The 22,333-nt window shown below is 51.6% G+C and overlaps 7 protein-coding genes across 7 annotated transcripts; 2 read left to right on the top strand and 5 right to left on the bottom strand.

Moving 5' to 3' along the window:
* Positions 1-4,453: 4,453 nt before the first annotated feature.
* Positions 4,454-5,548, top strand: AAFC00_004774 (uncharacterized protein; the record flags this gene model as incomplete). The annotated part of the gene is made up of 2 exons (XM_069344459.1): positions 4,454-4,789; positions 4,850-5,548. The coding sequence occupies 2 exons, from the start codon at positions 4,454-4,456 to the stop codon at positions 5,546-5,548; spliced, it is 1,035 nt and encodes a 344-aa protein (XP_069196886.1).
* A 569-nt stretch (positions 5,549-6,117) lies between these two features.
* Positions 6,118-9,091, bottom strand: AAFC00_004773 (uncharacterized protein; the record flags this gene model as incomplete). Its single annotated transcript, XM_069344458.1, has 3 exons — positions 6,118-6,992; positions 7,047-7,836; positions 7,895-9,091. The coding sequence occupies 3 exons, from the start codon at positions 9,089-9,091 to the stop codon at positions 6,118-6,120; spliced, it is 2,862 nt and encodes a 953-aa protein (XP_069196885.1).
* Positions 9,092-9,683: 592 nt separating this feature from the next.
* AAFC00_004772 (uncharacterized protein) lies at positions 9,684-11,704 on the bottom strand (the record flags this gene model as incomplete). The annotated part of the gene is made up of 7 exons (XM_069344457.1): positions 9,684-9,767; positions 9,824-9,980; positions 10,034-10,137; positions 10,193-10,481; positions 10,534-10,550; positions 10,609-10,828; positions 10,884-11,704. 7 exons carry the CDS (start codon positions 11,702-11,704, stop codon positions 9,684-9,686), a joined length of 1,692 nt encoding a protein of 563 aa, XP_069196884.1.
* An 890-nt stretch (positions 11,705-12,594) lies between these two features.
* Positions 12,595-14,181, bottom strand: AAFC00_004771 (uncharacterized protein; the record flags this gene model as incomplete). The annotated part of the gene is made up of 2 exons (XM_069344456.1): positions 12,595-13,748; positions 13,806-14,181. The coding sequence occupies 2 exons, from the start codon at positions 14,179-14,181 to the stop codon at positions 12,595-12,597; spliced, it is 1,530 nt and encodes a 509-aa protein (XP_069196883.1).
* Positions 14,182-14,710: 529 nt separating this feature from the next.
* On the bottom strand, positions 14,711-16,403 carry AAFC00_004770 (uncharacterized protein; the record flags this gene model as incomplete). Its single annotated transcript, XM_069344455.1, has 3 exons — positions 14,711-16,040; positions 16,093-16,206; positions 16,267-16,403. 3 exons carry the CDS (start codon positions 16,401-16,403, stop codon positions 14,711-14,713), a joined length of 1,581 nt encoding a protein of 526 aa, XP_069196882.1.
* Positions 16,404-17,661: 1,258 nt separating this feature from the next.
* Positions 17,662-18,705, top strand: AAFC00_004769 (uncharacterized protein; the record flags this gene model as incomplete). Its single annotated transcript, XM_069344454.1, has 3 exons — positions 17,662-18,083; positions 18,211-18,319; positions 18,421-18,705. 3 exons carry the CDS (start codon positions 17,662-17,664, stop codon positions 18,703-18,705), a joined length of 816 nt encoding a protein of 271 aa, XP_069196881.1.
* Positions 18,706-19,336: 631 nt separating this feature from the next.
* AAFC00_004768 (uncharacterized protein) lies at positions 19,337-22,236 on the bottom strand (the record flags this gene model as incomplete). The annotated part of the gene is made up of 3 exons (XM_069344453.1): positions 19,337-19,372; positions 19,431-21,900; positions 21,971-22,236. 3 exons carry the CDS (start codon positions 22,234-22,236, stop codon positions 19,337-19,339), a joined length of 2,772 nt encoding a protein of 923 aa, XP_069196880.1.
* Positions 22,237-22,333: the final 97 nt, after the last annotated feature.

The raw sequence follows: 22,333 nt of genomic DNA, 5'->3' as shown, positions 1-22,333 counted from the left end.
TATGTATGACGGATTCTCCTGGAGGCGCAGGACCATACAAAGGTAGCTTACCTTGTGTACATTGATTTTCGTTTCTGCAAGGTACTGTACGTACGCGCTGTGGAAAGTGTTCAGCACCTTAGCCTTACTTGGTGGCGCACTACTTGACCACACACAGCATGATTTGCAAGTCGTGCCTGGTAACAATGCATGCATACCTCCTCAAGCACCGCTAATGAGCACATCAGACCATCGGCTATCAAGCATGGCCGCATTTTTGTCGCCGTGATTGTCCATCTGCTGCAACTGCTAGGACTAGTACGGCACCAAGGTATATGATGAAGGTGGTGTCGACGGATAACAAACAATGGGAACGAGAACGAAAATGACGGCCTCCTTTAGGGGTGATTAGGTAGCCGCCGTTCCTCTCCCCTGGCGACTCCGGGTAGACGTCCCCTTTGCGCCGAATATGGTAAATGGGACGGCGTGGTATATCACTTTGCGGGACAGCAGACTGTGTGTGATTGTGACGGCATAGACGATCCTCCCTGGCTGTCACAGGCACAGTATTTCATACTATTGTATCGTATGCAGGCACGGCACGACCTGGCTGGCTGGCTACCTTACCTACCCATCTACCTAGCTAGCTGGCCGAGCTGAGCAGAGCATAGCACATGGGCGCTTAACATACACACCCTTACTTTTCTGTGGAGATAGTGGGCGTCTAGATACGACGTTCAATTCGACACTTCAACAACGCATGTTGATCACAGATTCCCTTGTCTGTCGGTGTAGAGACTTGTAGGTCTGGGGGTGCTCGTGTGGTTCTGTGATATATACTCCGTAGACGCCTCTCGTTTTCACGTTCGTTGGGATCTATGCATTTAGGATATGGTAAAAAGAACACAGATAAGATAGAGAAAGACATCCAGAAACATGTCGCTGCATCTGTTCCCTGTAGAGCCCAGAGAGCCCAGACCTGCGATGCTCAAGGGTGCGCGGTCGACGTCGCCAACATCTACATTGACGACATCACCAAAGACGCCATCGAGTAACACTGCATCACCAAAGTCATCGAGAGCAGCTGGATCGCCGACACCGTTGTTTCTTCTCGATTCTGTACCTGGGATCGTCGAGCATTCGCAAGCGGGCTCGCCTACTTCAAGAACGACGATCAGATCGACGACTAGGTCGTCAGGAGCAGCGAAAGCAACAGCGCCACCACCACCATTGCCTTCGAGAGAGGAAAGATCCTTATTCCCAGTCTATGACCACAGCCTACCGCTATCAAAACAGCACTACTATCCCACGACGCGGCATGTCTTGATCTCAGACATTGAGTCTCTGGTTATTACATCAGACAGGCCCGAGCTCCAGAACGAGAAAGATGGTCGAGAAGCAAGCTATGCAGCTTACAATCCCGAACTGAACAAAGGATACTACTTCTTTGGACCCCCGGGCGGTAGAGGAACAGAAGAGACACAACTCAAGCAATGGCGCATCTCCGCCACCAAGGAGTCATCAGCGGTAGCAGCAACAGGGCGCGAAAAGCCATTACCTGCTCTCCCGCCGCCGTCATCAAGAAGAGCAAAGAGCAAATCACCCTTGTTGACAAGAGTCATATTGAAACTTATTGGTTTCTCGTTCGATGCTATTGCTTGGTTGATTGGCATGGGATTCAGAGTGGCGACGAGGGTTGCTAAGAAGATTACTTGAGGTTTATAAGTTTCGTGATGGCTCATGAGGGGAAGGGTAATGATGATGGTCATGATAACGATATGGTTTTGATGGGCTATTCCGTTCTTTTGGTGCTGGATCATCGGTGCTGGCCACCTTATGAGATTGATTTCTACCTTCTTTTCTATCCTTTTTATGTTTATAGAGCAAGGAGAACCAACACCTCGTCAATAATGGCACGCTTCAATAAGTCCAGGTGTCAGATCTCTTGCACAAGCTGAGCGCAGATCTCATAAGCCAGACGATGTTGAGAAGGCTGGATGGACTCGAACCTTCTTGACAGATCTACAAGGAGGTTGGGGATCGAGTAGCTAGTGTATATAGTCAAGGATCTTCTCCCTTCCTTAGGAAGGGTAAGGACAATGATACCCCATCAAGATATCCCTACATACCATACTTCAACAGACGAACCATTGCTCTTTATTTCGATTATTAGTTTCCTTACCGAGTGAAGACATCTTCCACTCACTTTGTGGAAACCTACTCGATGCTTGACGGCATGATTCGATGTACAAAGTAACAGACATGATGCTGAAGATGCACGATGAGCAAATAGACAGATCTAACCTCTTTGGGCTAGCTTCGTCATCGACGAGGATAGTACACCATCTCGCAAGCAAGTCATCTGCGACTGAATAAGCAAGTGTCGATAGCCACAATAAATGACTAGATATTGTACTATGAGTAGACATTTGCACGAACTGTATAGACATTACTCCTCATCGCGATCCCAGCTTTTTTGATCAATAAATGTCGTGCTTTACATCACTGCGAGTCTGGCGGAAGATATTCTTCCTCGACAGCAATATGTTTCCACTTGTGTCCACCAGCGGTAGATCTGTGTGTTTCGCCTCTTCCCTTAGTTGTTGGCCCGATGAAGCTCGCAACCCAGTCCACAGCCCTCTGTAATTTCGCTGCCACCTGGCGAGAGAGCATGTGTTCGGGAGGATCTTCGGGAGGAAGATCCTTACCTACAGCCTCGGCTTTCACTACTACAGTCATCCTAGTCATAGCCCTGGATAGTCTTCGATTGAGGCTTTGACCGAATACCAGGCCTTTGAAAGAGCTGAGAGCAAGCTGTTCGATCAATACAACATCCTGCGGTCGAAGACTCCTGAGGGTTACACGAAGAGGATCAGGTCGTTTTTGAGAGTCATCGGGCATGTGCCAGGAAGTGACGGTGAACCCAGCCTTTGATTCATCCCCCAAGACCAGCTCTATGATGTCCATATCATAGTTCCCGCGGCGGACTCTGACAGTTCTGGTGGGAGCGACACTGATCACACCAGCAATGATGTTGACAGTCATGGTTTGCGGCTGGAGTCTCTGCAGATGTTCGGCCGTTGGCATGGCTCTGATATTCGTTATTGGCCCGGAAAATTGATGGTATGCTGAGATCAAGGGCGGAATTTCTGTGTTGGAAAGAGTGCTAGCATCTGCTAAGACGGTTGTGTCAGAGTCGAGCGCACTGTCGTCTGTAACAAAAGTCGAGATTTCCTCATCTTCCGAATGGGAAGAGCTCGTCAACGCCGAGGATTTGATATCCGCATGCACAGCGAACGAGTGCTCGAGGAAGTCATCGTCGTCATCTTCGTCTTGCTCGTCTAGCAGCTCCCCAGTCAGTCGCTCCTCGAGTCGATGCTGCTGCACTTTTGTGTTAGGGCTCTGATAGAACAGCTTATCTTTCAAAGAAATGCCCCGCCAATTGGAGGAGATCTGAGTGGATGGTATCGGTGGCTGTCTCTGCTGAGGACTCAAGAAGCTTTGCACTCGTAGATCGAAGTCCTGCTCCAATTCTGACTCGGACCAGTTCAAAGTGGCAGATATTGGGGCTCCTGCAAGGAATATGCATTGAGGGTGTGACATTATGGTGGTCTCAATACCTCCGATGGCTACAAGAGCAAGTCATCGTAAGCATCATATCGAACCAATCACAAGCTTGGATTGTCATTTATCAATGACAACGCTACTGACTCGAGAGCAGATTGTGATAAGTGGCTATGAGATTAACGTGGTTGGTGGACAGATGCATGGCCGCCCAAGCCTTCACGCGTTCCTGACAATCCCGGCCGCTGCTGCCGCCCGGTCTTTGTCGGGGTTAAAGACTTCTGAATAGGCCGCCTGCTCACGGAGGGTTGATCCAGTATAACACGAGCACGACGTGCCATGTATGAGCGAACAATCAATGTCAGTGTCTTGCAACAAAAGCCTGATTGACTACATCACTCTCTCGAGGTGGCCGGTGAGGACTGTTAGCTGTCAAATTGTGCCTTGTCGAGAATACCTTACCTTGCCTTAGGAATGGATGCGGATTGTGGGGTCTACAGTACGTGAGTAAGCAATCAAATCAGCGTGTAGGACTAAGACATCAACTCGGTGACCGAAAAGTCCGATGCGAATTCCGACGAAGGCATCACAATAAGATGGTGCAATGTTTTCTGAACGTAGTTCAAGTCGAAGGTCTTGACAAGGACCGGCTCTCTCTGTCTCTGAGATATTCTCTCCCGTGTATAATAGCCGCGAAAGCAAGAGAGAAAAGTGGCTGTTGAACAAGTTCGGATATACAGTAATATTATCCTCAAAGGGTTGACCACAAACGGAACTCGGCCGAAGCGGAAACGAAAGCGAAAGTCTATCTTATAAGATTGATAAACCCCACCAACGCCATTCGATGATGCATTCTCAAGTCCGCAGCAGCAGCAAGAATAACAATCGCAATTCCACTTTCAAACCCAAGATGGCGTCCTTACTGCGTGGATTGTCGTCTCGCTTCCTGACACCGCAACCGACCGGGCAAGGATTCCAGAAAGCGTCTGATGCTGCACAGCTGTTCCCCAAGACCGACCCGGCCGTGGACGGCGAGGATTGTTTACACGATTGCCAGACCTGCACCATCACTTATCCCCGGAAATTCAACATCGACGAGGACGATAAATTATATGGCCATGTCACCGGGTGGAATACGCACATGGTCGTGGCGACGGGCAAGACTGACTGGGTGAGAGATGTGCAGGACGAAAAGGACAGTGTCATGCAGGCTGTGGGAAAGTCCAAAGTGCAGCCCACGAATGGAGTGAGTAAATGATTTAAGTATACATTTATTGAGATTACAAACTGACCATCTGCACTAAAGAAAATGATGCTCTCGGCCTCGAACATGCCTGTGCCGGACCACTCCTCGACAGAGACGACAGTGCTTCTCCTACCCGCATTCAAGTATATCGACAACGTCACGCCCGCATCCGTCCCAGACCTGATCCAGTCCTGCATCGACCAAGGACCCACAAACACCAGTCCTCTGAAACGCGTCTCGCAAGCACCTTCAGACGCTACCAACGGGGACACAGACCCGCATCAAGAAGCAGAACCCGTCGCAACGACAACCATTCCCACCACTCTCCCAGCCGGCCTTACGATGCGCAACTGCCCGCACAAATACCTCGTCCTGCTCTGCTCACACGCCACGCGTGACGCCCGCTGCGGCCAATCCGCGCCCCTACTGCGCCGCGAATTCGAGCGCCATTTGCGCCCAATGGGTCTCTATCGCGACCTCGACGACGAGCGACCCGGCGGCGTGGGCATCTACTTCATCAACCATGTCGGAGGCCACAAGTACTCGGCCAACGCCATGATATACCGTCGGGGCGCGACGGGACAAGCAGGAGAAGAAGAGACGGAACAAGAGGCCGCGCAGTGTATTTGGATGGCGAGGATCAAGCCGGCCGACGTCGAGAACCTGGTCAGATATACTCTTCTGCAAGGCAAAATGGTCGATCCGCAAAGGCAGTTGAGAGGCGGCTTTGATCGCGTGAGGCAGCTCACGAGTTGGTAACCCCTCGTCCGCTTTCAAGTGTCGTCCTTTTTCCTGTTTCAGCGTGAGGGACTGATCTCTCGAGTTTTACTTCAACTTATCTGCCGCTGCACAAGCAGATGGTGCATCCATAGATGATATGAGAAAGCCCGCATCAGGTCAAGGTTTATAACTAAACCCCATAGAAGTAATAAATTTTGTTCCCCTATCAACGGAAGGAGCAAGTCCACGTGCATATGTTTCGTTCCTTCCTCGCTTCCCTAAGTGTACACCTTTACTCCTTGATGAAAATTGAACTGGAAAAAGGGGAACACGAAGTATACCCAAACGCCGGAAGACGCCTGCGACGCCCCTCAATGCAGACTCAAAACTATCCTTGTCCGAATTCGATGCGATTACTGCGCAGGCTCGTGTAGAGGGTAAAGAGGAGAGAATGCAGCAAAGCAAGAAGCAATGAGAAGAAGGGTCGGGAATAGTGCGAGCCAGAGAAATTGAAACGTTGTCATCGTAAGTCATTAATAAAGGTGTAAGGGTATGTGTGTGTGGCATCGGCGGCACACAGCACCCCCGTCCTTCTCCTTCTCCTCTTTTCACATCAGCCATCCATCATCATCATCACCAGCAGCACCCTCTTTTGTCGTCATCAATGTGCCGCCTGCTAGTCCATCGCCAAGACTCCCACTCGCGCCTCCAAGACCGATACTCAACTTCGGAATGTCGAGAACCGGAACAGCCAATTGCGGTGGCGGCTCGGTCTTCTTGGGACTCTTTCTTGGACTCATGGCCGCCGCTTCCTCCTGCGTAGGACCGTATCTCACATACTCTATATCCCAGTCGTCTTCGAGCGCGGCCGCGATCCAGCTCTGTAGGCCGCCGTGCACGCCGCAGTAGAATTTCTCTTTGCACGTGCGCAACGTGGCGCCCATGACTTTCTCCCAGCCACTGTCTTTGAGCTCGCTGCGGAGCGTGTTGCGCTCTTGTCGCGTGGGGAGAGAAGCCACAAGGCCGTTGAGAAGGTCCAGGTGCGCTGTCATGTAGGTCGTTGCGTCCCATTCTACACCTCCGATATACGGCGCTGCTGGCACTGGTGGGCGATCTCCTGGGAAGTGGCGTTTGGCATATGATTGCGACCGAGAATGGGGTGGGTTAGAGTCTTGGCCTCTGCTCCTGCTTTGATTCTCGTTGTTGCCATTATCCGTTCTTGCTTGGTTCTCCATGTCGTCTCCGGCTTGGGGCAAGGGAATTACGTTCAGGTGGTGCAGGAAGATCCAGAATACCTCCCTGGTCACATTGTTCACTTCGTTGCACCATACTCTATATGGTCGTGGCTTGTGCATCTCCAGGACGAAAGAGACTGGCTGTGCGTCTTCAGGTTTCTTCGGGCCGCAGAGATACTTCAACACTGATCGTGCGCGTCGAGCCAGTGCTTCGGGACCTCGCTCAGACGCTGCGCTCAAGTGCGCAACTACCCTTTTTGTCAGCAAAAACGTCAAGCGCTTTGGCCCGAGGTCAAACTTACAGATCACATTGATGATGATGCCACGGGTGTTGAACTCGCTCGGTCCCTTTTTCTCCTCGTCGAACAACAACGCCAGCAGACTGGTGAAAAGAGTATCTGCAACGTCTTCCAGCTTGGCTAGGGCAACCTCTGTTGTGCACAGCCCTTTCAAGCAGAGAAGGGTTTCGTGCAGCAACTGATCTTCATGTTCTTCGCGCCACTCGATGGCCATGATACGATGGAGCAAGTCAACCACCTCGGTCATGCCGCCGAGAGATATGAAGTAGTCCACCCATGCCACGGTCTCATTACGCAAGAGCAGTCTCAGTTTATGCAGACGGCCGACCTCAACTTGAGTAGGATCGCGCGTACTCTTGAGGTAGCAGACAAACTCCTGCGGATCCGCAGGCTGGGGACCGCGTTGCGAGTTCCCAGACGGCGTCCTCGGAGATGGCAGCGGCGACGTGCCCGTGAATGTCGACTTCGGAATGTGGATCGAGTTCGGTCTAGAGTCTGCCTTGTGCTTCTTCGAGGAGTCGTTCTTGCTGAATGCAAAAGTCTTGCTCCTCGCTCGTGATTTCTTGGTCTCGGTCAATGCTTCTTCGGCCACAATGATCTCTTCCTGTGGTGGTGGGGTTGGAGCAGCGGCTCTCTCAGACTCTTGACTAGCCCACAATGACTGTCTGGAAGTTGACTTGGTCGGACTGGTCGGGATAGTAGCTCCACGGTCCTGTTTAATGAAATCGGCTTTCACGCGCAGAGTCAATGTACGCATGCGCTGTCGCATGTTTTCGGGGATATTCCTTGAATCCTGAAAGGGGGCGAGGGTTAGCTCATTCACGGATCTTTGGCGGTAGGGGACTGCCTACCAATACAGCCTCGAAAGCGGCATCAACCGACTTCGGGTCAAGCGTTGGCTCCTGAGTCTGAAGGCTTGCCTCTTGTGCTTTACCATTCCAAGCTGCCACAGCAGCCATGACACGAGAGCCACGCTTTGTAATGTTGAGCGTCTGACTTGGGAGTGCTTGTTCGTTGCTGGAAGAGCTAACATTTCTGTCCACTTGATGCTGCGCCCAGGTGTAAGATTGTGGTTCCGTGGTTAACAATTTGCTGTCCCTATTGCTCGAAGTCGGCCTTCCGTCCCTACCGCTGGAAGTGGGTCTGGCCCGGTCACTGTCCTTGGATGTTGGTCTTGATTTGTCGTTGCCATGCCTCCCAGTGATAGCACTGACAAAGGCAGAAGTCCCAGGGATCAGTGCGCTCTTGGGCCGGGATGAGGACTTTGGGCGTCCGGACGAGGTTGGCCGGTCTGATGAGGGTGGGCGTTGTAGAGATGGGCCTCCATTGGCGGAAAAGTCTCTTTGCTTTGAGGGGGAATAGTTGACGGGGGTATATCTAGCAATTTCTGCTTCGACCGGGGTAGTATCAATATCGAGCAAAGGCAGCACAGGTGACGGTAAAATTGGGGCTGTGGCGAATTGTGACCATATAGGAGTATCGACTGGCTGCGCAGAAACTGGAGATGGAGTAAGGTTCTCTTTGTCGTACTGAACCTGAGACTGGCTCAGATCTTTGGACGATCTGTTCTTGGTGAAGAGGCCACGAAGACTGGTCGTTGACTTTGTTTTCTTGAATCTCCTGCGGCTGTTGTTGTCGTCGCCATCTCCTATTGCTTGCTTGTCCCTGCGACTCTTCTTTTCCTTTTTCTCTTCGCCGTCCTTGTCTTTCGATCTCCCCAGTGACTTCAGTGACACCGTACTCTTGGACCGCCTGTGTTTTTCCGGAACTGGATTCTCCTTTGATATCGAAGATGGTCGTCCGACTCTAGGATCCTCGGTGCCTCCTGTGCCTGTCCTTGGTGGTGGAGCGAATGTCTCGTGGGCTGGCAATAAGGGCACGCTGACACCCTGAAGATCCGGATTCGACATGTATCCCATTTCGTTTCCTCCTAGTTGTCGAATGTCTGATCGCTGGTTATCTTTGTTTGGGATGATGGACCTGAGCACGCCATACGATTTCCTAGGCGAGTTGTTGCCGGACCGCTGTGCCGCGGCTGTCATGTCCATTGTTTTGATGAAGTAGTCAGGACACAGATTGGGGTGGTTGTGGATGCTACCTAGAAAGTCTAACCAGCAGAGTAATGTGAAAGGTGCCGGCTCAATTCAATCATAACAAGCAGAAGAGAAAAGAACAATCGTAGAACGCCTTCACCGTCATTTGTTCTCTTTGGGTTATGGGGGGGGGGGGGGGTGTTTGGAGGCGAGTACATTTGTTGCATGCATTGTGTCTGTGTTTCGAACCCCCGGGCAATCAACAACATCGATTATCTCCACGACAACGCCGCCGCTCTGGTCCGCAACTCCGACTTTAGACGTGGAGTACAGTATTACAGTGTCTGCTCTAGGTCATCTATCACTGTGGCTAAGCATATGCTATTATTACCACTAAATCAACACTTGACCACGTGAACGAGCGCCAGATGTGATTCATGTTGCCAAGTTTCTCAACCTCGACATCTCACCGACTATATTACTTTGCCTGCTGTATATTCTACGCGTATTCCCGAAAAGCTACGCCAGTGCGTTTTGCTCCTCAAAACAACAAGCAGCGCCACTGTTGACACGCACGACCTTTGTTGCCACCAGCATGCTTGTATGATCATAGTCGCGACTGGCGGGCCTCGCTGTCCCCGACCTCTTTCTTAGCAAGCTCTCTCAAGTCCTTGCGCAATATCTTTCCGGACTGTTTCGATCTTCATCAGAATCACAATCTTGCATAAATACTACTCTGCTACTTACAGGGTTCTTTGGTATCGAGGCAATGAATGCGACACCTCCAGCGAGGCGCTTGTGCCTTGCAACTCTACTCTTCATGAATTCGTGGATTTCGGACGCGCTAAGAGAGTCTGCGCCCACTTGTCGAACCAGGTAGGCTCGTGGCAGCTCTTCGCCGTTTCTGCATTTATGTTACTTCAAAATGTTCCCGAAGACTGGGCAGGCGGTACTTACATCGTCACACCCACTACTGCAGCATCTGCCACGCTGGGGTGTTCCAGCAGCAAGGCCTCGAGCTCTGCCGGAGCCACCTGATTGCCTTTGACTTTGATGAGCTCCTATGCCAGAGTTAGTTCGCAAAGGACACCAATTGTTGGTATGTTTTGCTCTGACCTTCTTGCGGTCGACGATGAACAATAGTCCTTGCTCGTCAAGATAGGCGATATCTCCTGTCTTTAGCCATCCATCACTCGTCAAGGTTTCCTTTGTCGCCTCGGGCTTCCGCCAATATCCTTTCATCACGACTGGACCTCTGATCCAAAGCTCGCCTCGTTGTCCTCTCGGTACTTCGCGCTCGGTAATGTCATCGACGATCTGGCCCTCGATGTTACCCACCAATTCTCCCACAGCATTGGACGTCGACGTCTGCGTTGGGTCCCATGCGCATGCCGTGCAGGTCACTCTGTGATTCGTCAGTACGCAAACACTGTGTCGTTGGAACCCGGCTCGCCTACTCTGTCATTCCCCATCCCTATTACGGAGCGTTAGCAGACTATCAAAGCCTCCAGCATTTCTGCACTGGTACTTGCCTGTTTCATATTCATGACACCGGCGGGCCACAGTTGCTCGACTTCTACACTGACTTCGCGTCCTAGTGGAGCTGCACCTGATGACACACTACGTATGCTACTCAGATCGTATTTCTTGACGTCGGGATGTTTTGCTAGTAAGACGGCTATCGGAGGCACCATGGTCAAGTCTGTGATCCGATACTTTTGGATGTGCCCCAACAGCTTGATAAAGTCAAATCTTTTGAACGATTGGTTAGCGCTGGTCGTAACGAAACGAAATGACAGAGACGTACTTTTGCATAATGTAAGTAGGGGTGTTTCGAACAGCCGACGTAACACAATAGTAAGTCTGCCCGTACGCATGGTACATGGGCAGGAAACACATCCATCGAGCCTCGGCTCGCAGTCTTTCGTGGTCTGGCATCAAAGTACCATTGTGTAGAACCTGGGCGCAATTTGAAACATAGTTCTTGTGCGTGATCATCACTCCCTTTGGTACACCAGTCGTTCCCGAGGAATAGTTCAAAGTGACGGTCTGGTTCAAGTCATCTTCAGTCGCCGCATCCTCCCAAGCGAATTTAGCCGCCAGATCTGGCGATGCAAGTAAGCGACTCCAATGCTGTACCTTCCCCACACTCTCCCCCACATTGTCAAAAGTGTCATATCCGCTGTCAAACACAAACATCTGCTCTTGGGGAAAGCCAATACTCTCGGCCGCCGCAAGTGAAGTCTTGAGGCTCGCTTCCGAAGTCATCAAGAACCGAGCTCCAGAGTCTTGTAGCTGATAAGCCAATTCTCTGGCCACGTACGTCGGGTTCGCGCCCGTGAAGATGCCCCCGGCCATGATGACGCCGTTGAACACCACGGGAAAGAAGAGCGTGTTCCCGGAGAAGAGCAGCACGCGATCGCCTTTTTGCAACCCAGCATTCTGCAGACCGAGAGCCAGGCGCTGACTCCACAAACGGAACGTCGAGTGAGAGAGCCAGTACCCGTCAGAGCGCTCGGCGTCAATCAACAGTGGCGTCGTTCCTAACTCTGCGGTCGGCGACCCGAAGACGTAGGATGGGACTGTGAGTTTTGGTATGTCTACCGTCCAGCGTGACTTCCACGGCATGTTTGATGGTGGGTAGTCGAGCTTCGACTATAAGAATAGGTTCGATATGAAAGACTATCCTCGGCTTAGAAGGGTGGGATTGATCTCCAAAGTATATCTTCAGAGAGAAAGAAAAGCAGGAGGAAGACCGAGAAGTATTGAGCGTCGAAATGGTGGTGTCGAGTAAGACCTAGGTATACTGCTTCCGTCTCCAACGACCAACTGACCGAGGCATAATAGACTATAATGTACAGGTATCTCATACGAAACCCTAGTCGGAGAGTCGCCCGGGTCTCGTGTGCCGCTTCTACCGTGCGTACTGTATGCAGAGAAGCGGAAATAATTCACCGTTGACTGTACCTTGTCCGTGGGTTTTTCTCATGCATAAGCATGACTCGGTTCTGTTTTGCGCTGTTGCTGTGTGCTGCACGTATCCGAGTGGAGTCAATTTTTACTCCAAAAAAAAGGCGGGGTTGGATAAAATGCCTCGGTCTTTTTTCTGGTCTCACCGTTCGATGGATGGTACCATCGCGTTCTCGCTTGCTTCGCCGATTATATTGTCCTGAATAGAACTGCTCTGAGGTAACCGGATAATGCTTTCTTTACTTGAGGCCCGAAGTCCCAAAGGGAGTGAAATTTTGACACCCGGAGAGATCCTGAAGATCTCAGACACTGAAAGGAAGAAAGAATAAGATACAGATTATTTACAAGATGACTGTAAGGTGGTGTAACGTAATGCAATGCTGTGAGTCAGGCCCACCTCGTCTCTATATTACCATCGCAAGAGTCTCCCCTGTTATCTGAATTGTTGGCGGCCATTCTATGCTGGTGGCAATCTCTGACTCGCATCCACGAACTTGGTCTCGCGAAAAGTATCGTTTGACAATCACTCTATGCCTCGCAGCCAACGACTATTTGTCCGCCTTTTTCTTGCTCTTCTTGTCGTCATCATCCTCGTCGTCCTCTTCTTCCTTGCCGTTATTCTTCTTCCGTTCATTCCTGAGCGCCTCGGCTACTTTGTCGTCGCCCTCTTCTAGTCGTTCGTCCCAGTCTACATCATACTCGTCGGCGACCATCTTGATCTCCCGACGCAGCCTGTTGCCCTCTTCCATGAGGCTTTCCCATTTGCCGAGATCAAAGCCGCGTTGCTCGTACAGTTTGCTCTGCCTTCTGCTGATGGTGAAGTTCATGGCGGAGCGGTAGCTCACTTCGCGGTTGTGGTAAAGAAACCACATGTAACCACCAATCAAGGTACTCAGGCCAACGAGGTATGTGACGGGTTCCATGACATCCCAACCAAGCTCGGTCTCGAAGGTAAGTCGATAGACGAGGTACCACCAGCCTACGAGGATTGCAAATCCGCCTTGGGCGACTCGTTGAGCTCCGCGATGAGCCAGGTTGTCGCATTCGGTCTTGATGTCTGCCAATGAGGCAATCTGTTTGGCGGTTTTGCGTAGGCGAAGACGGAGATAATATGTCCTGTCTTTGAACGAAGGCACCGCGATGAAAATGGGAGTCGGGGCGCCCTCGATCTCGATACTGAACTCCTTCCCTCGTGCGGCGTCTCGGATGAAGTCGCCAATCTCGGTGCTGGGACTCCATCGAACAAAGTACTGGCGATGGCCTAGTTGCTTCTGAGATGGTTCTTCTTGAGGCGGTTGCTCGACAGCGGGCTCGGCTTCTGACTTGTCTTCTGACTTGTTCTTTGAGCCACTGATCTTACCCGTGCGCTCGACTTTTCCATCAATCGTTGTCTCATCAGCATTCTCCACGTTGTCTTCATGTTGAGGGTCATCGTTTTCGTCCGGGCTTTTCTTTTCGGCAGATATACCGTCTTCTCCAAGATCTTCGGCGCGGAAGTGCACCGCCGGGATTTTCTCGTGACCCTGGTCGTCTTTCAAGACTGGGAGCTCGGACTGGATGAGGCGTTCGAGGTAGCTCAGTGGTTGTTGTGGGTGTACAAGAAGCGCCAATGGCTCAAGATCCTTGCGGTCTTTGTTCACGTCTTTGGTGCTCAGTGGGAGGATGAGTTTAAGCATACGAGAGGGTGTAGTGAGTAATTTGCCTGCGGTATTGTATCAGCGATCAGATGCCCGTGGTATATTGAACAACATCCGCCTACCCTTAGTCATAGCTCCAGCTGAGCGTTGCCGCGCGACCGGAGGCTTATCGCTTCCTTCATGCATCCAAGGAGAGCGCATCTGACTCTCCTTGCTGTGCTCAAGCACTTCCTCATAGTGCAGCTTCTCTTCCTTGCTCACGTTCTGGCTGACTTTATGGGCGGGTTGGGCGTTGGCGCCCACTCGATGATCTAGATCTTCTTTCTTCTGTAGTGATCGTCGTGAACAGGTCGCGAAGGCACGTGAGCGCTCTGAGAAATATCCTGATCCATGCGGGATGCAGGTGGTGTAAGTATCATCTAATAAGGCAGAAACCAATTGCTGCCTCGCTCTAGATCCGGCCGGACCGAATAGGGTGCCTGATATTAGAGGCTTCATGGTTCGCGGAACACACTTTTTTGTATTCTCGTACTATCGCACAGGCATGGCAGAGAAGACCAGGGGAAGAGTCAAATCCTCACTGAAATATAATCAAGCCTAGCACCAGAGATTACAAGGCATTGCAAGTTTCTCTCTGCTCGATTCGACAAGGTACTGTAGTCTACTTAGCCACTTCCAAGTGTCTCGCACATCTCCTGTGATGTCATTGTTGTCATTCATCTAAATACCAGGGTTCACATTGGCGGCAACACCGCTCAGCCACAAACACCTACGCGCCAAGGGCTAGAGAGCACTGGAAATGGATGCTTACATCCTATACAAACTGGAAGCTACAGTGCTTTGCCGTACATCATTCACTACAAGAAGTGTGTATTGCTTCATACCGTGTGCTCACTTCAAGAACGCTCGCACGAATTTGTATGGTCAAGTCGTGGTGAAGGCCATAATGTACTGCATGCGGTAATTGGATTTGATTCTATTTGGCTTATCTGACGCCACGAGAACGCACTATATCTTGACGACTGATCTAGGCATAAGTTGCAAAGAACTTGACACTTTTTCCTGTCCTCTCATACACAGGAGATGTGTCGCCCTTCGAGCCACGCCATGAGTTCTGTCCTTGACCTTGCTGGAACAAACGGAGACCACTGATACCGTCTGTAGAGAACTCAAGGTGGCACCATGGGGAAAAGTCCTGACCGGAAATTGCAAGACCAAGGTGATCACCCTCGGTCACTGTTGCGTTGCTGCTCACCTGCACAGTCACGGTATCGAATGTGTACGACGTTTGGTTCGCATTCAGTGAGACACTCCCTAGCTTCGTCCACTTATAATTGGGGGCATAAATATCGTTGTAAGTGCCAAATTTGAACACAGTCAGCGACAGTGGAACGGTTTGGGACCCTCTTGCGACATTGAGCGAGACGCTTTGTAACTCACCAGACTTTGACGCGATCCAAGTCTGGTAGAGCAAGAACGAATCAGAGTCGCACACCGGAGCATACACTGCCAGAGCAGGAGTTGCATCGACAGCCTTGGTCGCCTTTCCTTTGGTCGTAGTGGCATTGCCCTTTTTGAAGGGAACACTGAACGAAGCATCATCTGAGCAGTCTAGTTCTTGTGCGTTACCCGTGCCGTCGAATATCAGAGGCTGGAAGATGTGTCCTCCCCAACCGGTACGGACACCACCAGGCACAGTCGTGGAATGCCACACATTAGTGGTGTTACCAGTCTCGGGATCTGATAATTGGAGAACACCTTCGACCTGACCATTGCATGAGTAACCCGCCAAGATTTGTCTGGTCCAGGGACCTTCGATGCTGTATGAGCGATACAAAAGTCCTATGGAGCCGTTGCAATAACCACACGTATTGCTAGCCGAAATGTATAAGCTGCCATCATGCTTGAAGATGTCGGGAGACTCAGCCGCGTCATCGATCAGATCATCAGCGGTAGAAGCGACTGGATACGAGATCATGGTGGTATTCATCAAGTCATCCGTCAGCTCACTGATGTGTAAGGTCTGTGTGACTGGCGGCCAGATACTTCCAGCACTGGGGTCCATGAAGTTGAGAGCAGAAAAGACGATGTAGCCTTTCCCATCGACAATCTCAACGGTAAAATCTGCCGGCTGCAGGCCATTGAATTGAGGGTCAATAGCAGTCGTGATGTTCGAGAACTCGAAGGGACCAGTCGGCCTGCTCGCCGAAGCGACGACATAGCCACTGCTCCCTGCATTGGCCCAAAGGATGTACTGCTTTGTATTCGGATTGTAGACAATGTGTGGGCGACCGCACGCTCCAGATCCTTGGCATACAGTCACCTCTTCAGGATTGAATATGAACCCATTGTAGGTCCTGTTCGCGATCAGCACACAGCCCATCAGAGTCTTACGATTCCTGCCCTTACCAAGATTCGAGATCGACAGAGGAGTAGGACTTTATGCCAAAGGCCTCTCCCTTTGTGCTGAAACTATTGCCGTACAGGTAGTATTCGTTTTCGAAAAAGCTGACTTTGCTTCCACTATGCGCCCGGCAGTGTCAGTCGATGCCACTGATCTTCAAGCTTTGATTATCTACTTACTAGGCATCTACCTGATTGCCATCGGTATCAAACAAGAGTCTTCGGGTGTTTGTGAAAATTGCTGTGGACGACAAGGGAGTTGACAATGTACCGAGAGCTAGCCACAGGACTACGACGATCCCACGTGTTACACCCATCTTGGAAAATATTCCGTTTGAAGGAAAGTTTCTGTGAATGACATTGGGGCATCTGAGAGCAGTACCATCGTAATTTATTGCAGTGGCGATTCAGAACAGTTCGTCACAAATCATGCTCGTTGATTCGGATCCGCCTCATTTACCTACCAAGACGACAAGCTTTCGACAGTCTGGTCCGTAAGTGAAGCCAAACGGAGCTTGTATGTTAAGCAACGTTACAATATCGTGTAACTCCGAATTTTGGGTTAGTATGTGAGGCAGTGGCTTGGTATTTGAGGGCACAGCGCATCCTACAAGGCGCTCCTGAATCACATGAGAGGAGAGGTGAGTATCATTTCAATTGATAATTCTTTACCAGCACGCTACGGTTCTCGGCACTAGTGCCTGACTAGAAGATGTCTCGGTTGTATTCCTCGGACCTGCATCCTCACCCCACATTCGAGTCGTCTTGCGAATCTCTCACTACTTGTAAAGGGCATCCTAGTTGAGGAACACGAAGAGTAAAGTAATCAGTGCAGTACTCCGTAAAGGATCACGTTTACGACCAATGCACGTACCTCTAGACAATTGATCGTTGTGACGAGATCAGGATAGCGTATCAAGCGATGCTGTGTATGCAGCTGAACCAATCCTCGTGTGATATTCCTTGTGTAAGATGTCTCTTGTGTGTTTCATGTCATCGTACCCGCAATATGGAGCTTATCGTCAGTGTTCCTGGCGTATCTTGGTACGAGGTACCCTGTGCGCGCAGTAGCTTAAGGTACCTCACCCTATGTCGAGGCATGCTTGTGCTTTGTTTAGTGCACGTTAAACCAACCCTATGATGACTGCTGTACTTCGCTCGTAGCCACTCGACCTGCGACGTGCTTGGACATTTAGGTTTTATACACTACAGCGCTCCGATAGTCCGCGACTAAGGTACTATATATTGCATCGCACGGTGACGATCATTTGTCTCTAACACCAACATCGAAGAAGAAGGTCGAAAGGCCTTGGCGGGATCATTCGCTGCCGGTGTTGGCCGCTTCACAAATGCAATTGACCGTTCGCTATCTGTAGATGTAGGCCAGCTGCACTCTATCTGTCATGTGTAAAGACGTGTTAAGACCATTTCAGGCAAAACATACTCGGGCAACGATCGAGTGTTTCGAGGTATAAAAGCCGTTGTTTCCGAACCCAGGTAGGTCCATCAGTGTATCAACATCACCATACCATAACTCTATACTCGAGCTTTGGAGCTATAATCTCGTTTTCGGGCATGGGTCTCATCCGCACTCTGTCGCCGCTGGCTCTGGTGGCGCTGTCACTATCCGACACAGTACTCGCTGGGTCGCCCGCCGTATGCCCCCTCGGATCCTCGGCACCTTTGTCCTGCCAGTCCACCTCGTCCAACACGTGCTGCACCGAGGTGCAAGGCCAAGTGCTCCAGGTGCAGTTCTGGGACACCAAGCCAGCGACTGGCCCGGAAGACCACTGGACCATCCATGGCCTCTGGCCTGACTACTGCGATGGAAGCTACACGTCGACGTGCGACAAGAACAGGCAGTACACGAACATCTCATGCATCCTTGAATCAGCGGGCAGGGACGACCTCTTGGATCTGATGCAGACGTACTGGAAAGACCAGAGCGGAGGCGACGAGAGCTTCTGGGAGCACGAGTGGGGAAAGCACGGAACATGGTAAGAAGAGGAACAACAGAGGACCCCGTTGTCGCGCGCCACCCTTTTCGACACGGGCTCTTATATGAGCACTTGTACTGTATATATGGGAACCTATCGAACTGACTCGTCGGCCGCAAATCAACAGCTACTCGACTCTGAATCCTTCGTGTTACACAGACTACACGGCGCAAGAAGAAGTCGTGGATTTCTTCCAGCAGACCGTCGACCTATTCCAGTCTCTGCCCACCTACGACGTAAGAGTTCCCTTTGTTTTGCTTTCTCTGTCTCCATCCATACCCACATTCAAGATAAAAAATAAAATAAAAAGGAACATGACTAACCAGTGCCATTAAAGTATCTCGCCTCGGCCGGAATCTACCCCAGCTCCACGCAAAACTACACAGAGACGGAAATCCTCGCCGCGCTTCGAGCCGGCCACGGCGCCGCCGCCTCGCTGTCCTGCGACGGCCACGAGCTGTACCAGGTCGAGTACACGTTCAACGTGCGGGGCAGCGTGGCCAATGGCGTCTTTGTGCCTGTGGAGCCCGTGGGCGAGGGTGATGGGTGTCCGGCGGAGATTATGTATTTACCCAAGGACATGAGTTCGGTGCCCAAGGTTAAGGGCGCTGCTACTTGTTAGGTGGATCGTTGGTTGGCGTGGCATGACTTGGGGTCATGTGTAGGGGATGTAGTGTCGTTGTGCATGGCATGGGAGAAATATGAGGTTTTGGGAATTGTCATCTGCGAAAGCAACCGGGGGTGACCCTGTCTTTCGTGTCACTTGAACAATGTCATGCAGTGAATCCGACATCATCCTGTTGTCGGTGGTTCGCGGAAACTCAAGAACTTCGTACTCTACATTTCCCTTCCGATTGACATGGCGAACGAACATGTAAAAGTACAAGAGAACGTTAGCAAAGCTCGTGGCGGATGGCATCAAAAGTGAGTCCCAACAAATGCGTGGGTCAAACGAGACAGAGTGGTATATAATCCAAGGAGAAGGAAGAAAAAGAAACATCCCCTCCAAACTCCATAAGCCCGGAGTAAAAAGAAATGCATGCGTGGGAAACATGAAGAAGGAGGGCAAAAGTTCTGCACCCCGACCACAAAAAAGCTTTCCCCTTCTACACTGTCGAAGAAGCTTATGAGGACTCCGATTTCATCCCGCGTGTCAGATACGGACATTTCATGCATGGAATCCACACCAGAACTCCTATGCCAATGCCACCACGTTCGATCACAATAATACATTAGACTCAACCGGTCTGCTTTTACGCATGTCGGTTCGCCAGGCTGGCTTGCTTGGCCTGATGCGTAGTTAGTCAAAGGCCTGCACTAGAACGACAAGCAAGCAAATTCACTCACCTTCATCATCTCAATCCTGGCCTTCAAGTTCTGTGTCACCTCAGCCGCACGCCTCCAGCTCTCGACTCCATCGCTCGATGTCCTAGACATGGAACTTCTTGCCTCGGGCGCAGCACCGCCGTTGGCGCCAGCCAATATGCTACCTCCAAGGGACGCCGGACTGTTGCGCCCACTGCTGGAGTGATCGCGCGAGTGACCATTCGATCCCGCTCGTGAAGCTAAGAGGCCGTATGTAGGGCTGAGTTTGCGTTGTGGCTGCGAAGACTCCTGGTTATCAGAATCGTCTGGTATATTCTCCTTGCCCTCCGAAGTAGACTCGTGATCACGGGAGCCGAAAGAGTTGTGACTTTGTTGGTAGCTGCTTTTGGTGCCGCCGTATGAAGGTCGGCCGAGGTTGGCGCCGAAGCCGCCGCCATCAAAGCGCATACTACCATTCATGCCGTTAGAGTGATCATGCGCGTATGCGTCCTCTCGTTCTTGCCTGCCTAGTCGACCGACCTCGCGCTTGAGGCGCTCGACTTCGCGCGTCAGTGCGGACGCCCGTTCCTCTGCCGCCTCGGCATCACTCCTGGCGCGAACGAGCTGAGTCTCTTTGGCCTTGATGCCGAGCACATCGCGAGTGTGGTCCTCGATGAGCTGAGCATTCTGGTTTTGTAGCTCGTGGATCTGACTGCCAAGTTTGAGTTTGTCGGTCCGCAGATCGCTATTCTGCTGACGGAGGTATTCAACTTCGGATCGCAGATCAGAAAGCTCTGCGCGTTCTGCATTGCTCAATGTCGAGTTATGGGTAGGTGGTTGTGGGGCTTGCTCAATTGGAGGCGTGTCAATGCTTTGGCCAAAGTTGGGCTTGCCCAATGGTCGTGCTGCAAGGCTGCGTCCGGGAGCCGCAACGCGAGGCGCTGGCGTAGGCGGGTCTTCCTCGACTGGTGCAGCTGGTTGCGCAGGCTTTCTTGGAGAAGCAATTGAGGAGCCAGGCTTTTTCAGTCCTCCAATGCCAGGTCTTTGCAAGCCCTTGGGGGCCAGCTTTGTGGCTGGTCGGCTGGTAGGTCTGGCTGCTAATGGTGTAGTCGCAGGTGCAGGCTCCTCTGGCTCTTCCATAGGTGTGACAGGTCTTCGTACCGGAGGAGCTGCTTTCTTCGCAACGGGAGCTGGTCTCTTGCCGAGTGCGGGTTTCTTTGCAGCAGGGGCTGCTGCAGGCTTGGGAGGTGGAGCGGCCTTGGGCTTCCACTTTGACTTGACCTCAGCCTGGTCGCAGTACTCCTTGACTTTGGTTTTCCTGATTTCATCCAAACCGTCGAGATGAGCGAGCATGTTTCTATCTCCCATGATCTTCCACAGCACACCGAGCACCTCAGCACCGGCATTTCGAGTCGTTTCTAAGGATTCCGTCAACAATTTGATTGCGGCGTCGGCCATAGGCTTGATCTCAGGGGGGTTCGGTGCCTGTTTGGTAGCCTTAAGTGAGCGAGTGAGGAAGCGGGCGGTCTCGAGCTTGACGAGAGGATTCTTGTGCTTCATAAACTCCAGGATCTCCTCGATGTTGTCCTGGATGCTTGTAGCGGCAGCGACTGCATCTAAGGCGGCTGCCAACGCATCGGTGACGGACTGCTTCTTCTCCTTGAATCGCTCAAGTATGGGCGAGACGATGGAAGATCTATATTTGGCGAATGATTTCTTGAGACCGTTTGCAAGTATCTCGACAATGTTCGCTGCTATGGTGACGACGGCAATGTTGGCGTCCTTCATACTTTTCGCTAGACCCCGAATCAAGTCATCGAAAGGACCTTCTTGAATAGCGGGATGGTTGACCGCGGTGTGAACCTCTTCGAGCACTTCTTTTCTGTCCTTCCACTTTGATGAGCCCAAGCGCTCGTTGAGATCCTTGGGCATCTTTGCAAAAACATCGACGGCTTCGAACTCGGGCTCGAGGTCGACAGCTGCTTCGTCGTCTTCTGCTTCATCTTCCACCTGGCCTGCAGATGGATCTTCGGCAGCCATCTCGGCGGCTTCTTGTTGAGATCGCAGCAGCCTCTCCTGCTTGGGTGGCGGTTCATCCTTGACCTTTTCGAACAACTTCTCCAGGTCGGTCTGCTGGACAGGCTTGAGCTCGCCCCAGAAGAGGGGTTTCATGGCATCCTTCAGCCATCGGTAGAGCTCCACGGTCAGATTCTGGGCTTCTGCTCGGACGTTTTTATCGGCATGGCCATAAGGTTTGGGCAAGAGCTTGATGACGGGCTTGGGTTCTACTGTCTTGACTCCGTAGGCATGGTAGACTGCAGTCAAGGCCGCTAGAGCAGCGGTGGTGACCTTGGGTTGTTTGTGGGTCATGAAAGGAAGGAGCTCTTCCATGACGGGCTCGGCCTTGTCCAGCTCTATAAGTAGCAGAAGAGCCTCCAAGGCAGCCGCTTTAGCTGCCGGTCTACCCGTAAGGCCTTTTTCGACTATCGGTTGGATGGTATGTGAGCGCGTGCTATGAGCAGGTATGTCAGTAACCATCTTTCCAAGCGACGTAGCTGCACGCGTGGTGAGATAAGAATTACCGGGAGGCGCCATTAGGTCCGGCGATCTCCAGGAATGCGCCATATGCGATGAGAGCTTCTTGTTGCGCAGCGACGTTGGAGTCGGCAACAGCGGCCTTCCATAGACCTGAATCCTGGGTGAACTCTCGCACAATGGGAGAGTTGGGTTGAGCGGTCTTGAATTCTTTGGTGGCTGCCTCATAGGCTTCCTTGCGCACCTTCCATACTTTATGTGCAAAGCGCTCGGGCAGCGGTAGGTTGCTGAAGTCTTCCTCTTTGTCACCCATGACAGGCTGTGCAGGTGGGGTCGAGGAGGAACGATTGGAAAGGCAGTATCCGAGGGTGTCCCAGACTGTTGTTTGCGACAGGGATCAGGAAGCGTGT

This window comes from Neodothiora populina, assembly GCF_041146345.1.
Source record: "Neodothiora populina strain CPC 39397 chromosome Unknown canker_contig_3, whole genome shotgun sequence".
NCBI lineage: Eukaryota > Fungi > Ascomycota > Dothideomycetes > Dothideales > Dothioraceae > Neodothiora > Neodothiora populina.
This window is presented reverse-complemented; position numbering and strand designations above follow the sequence as displayed.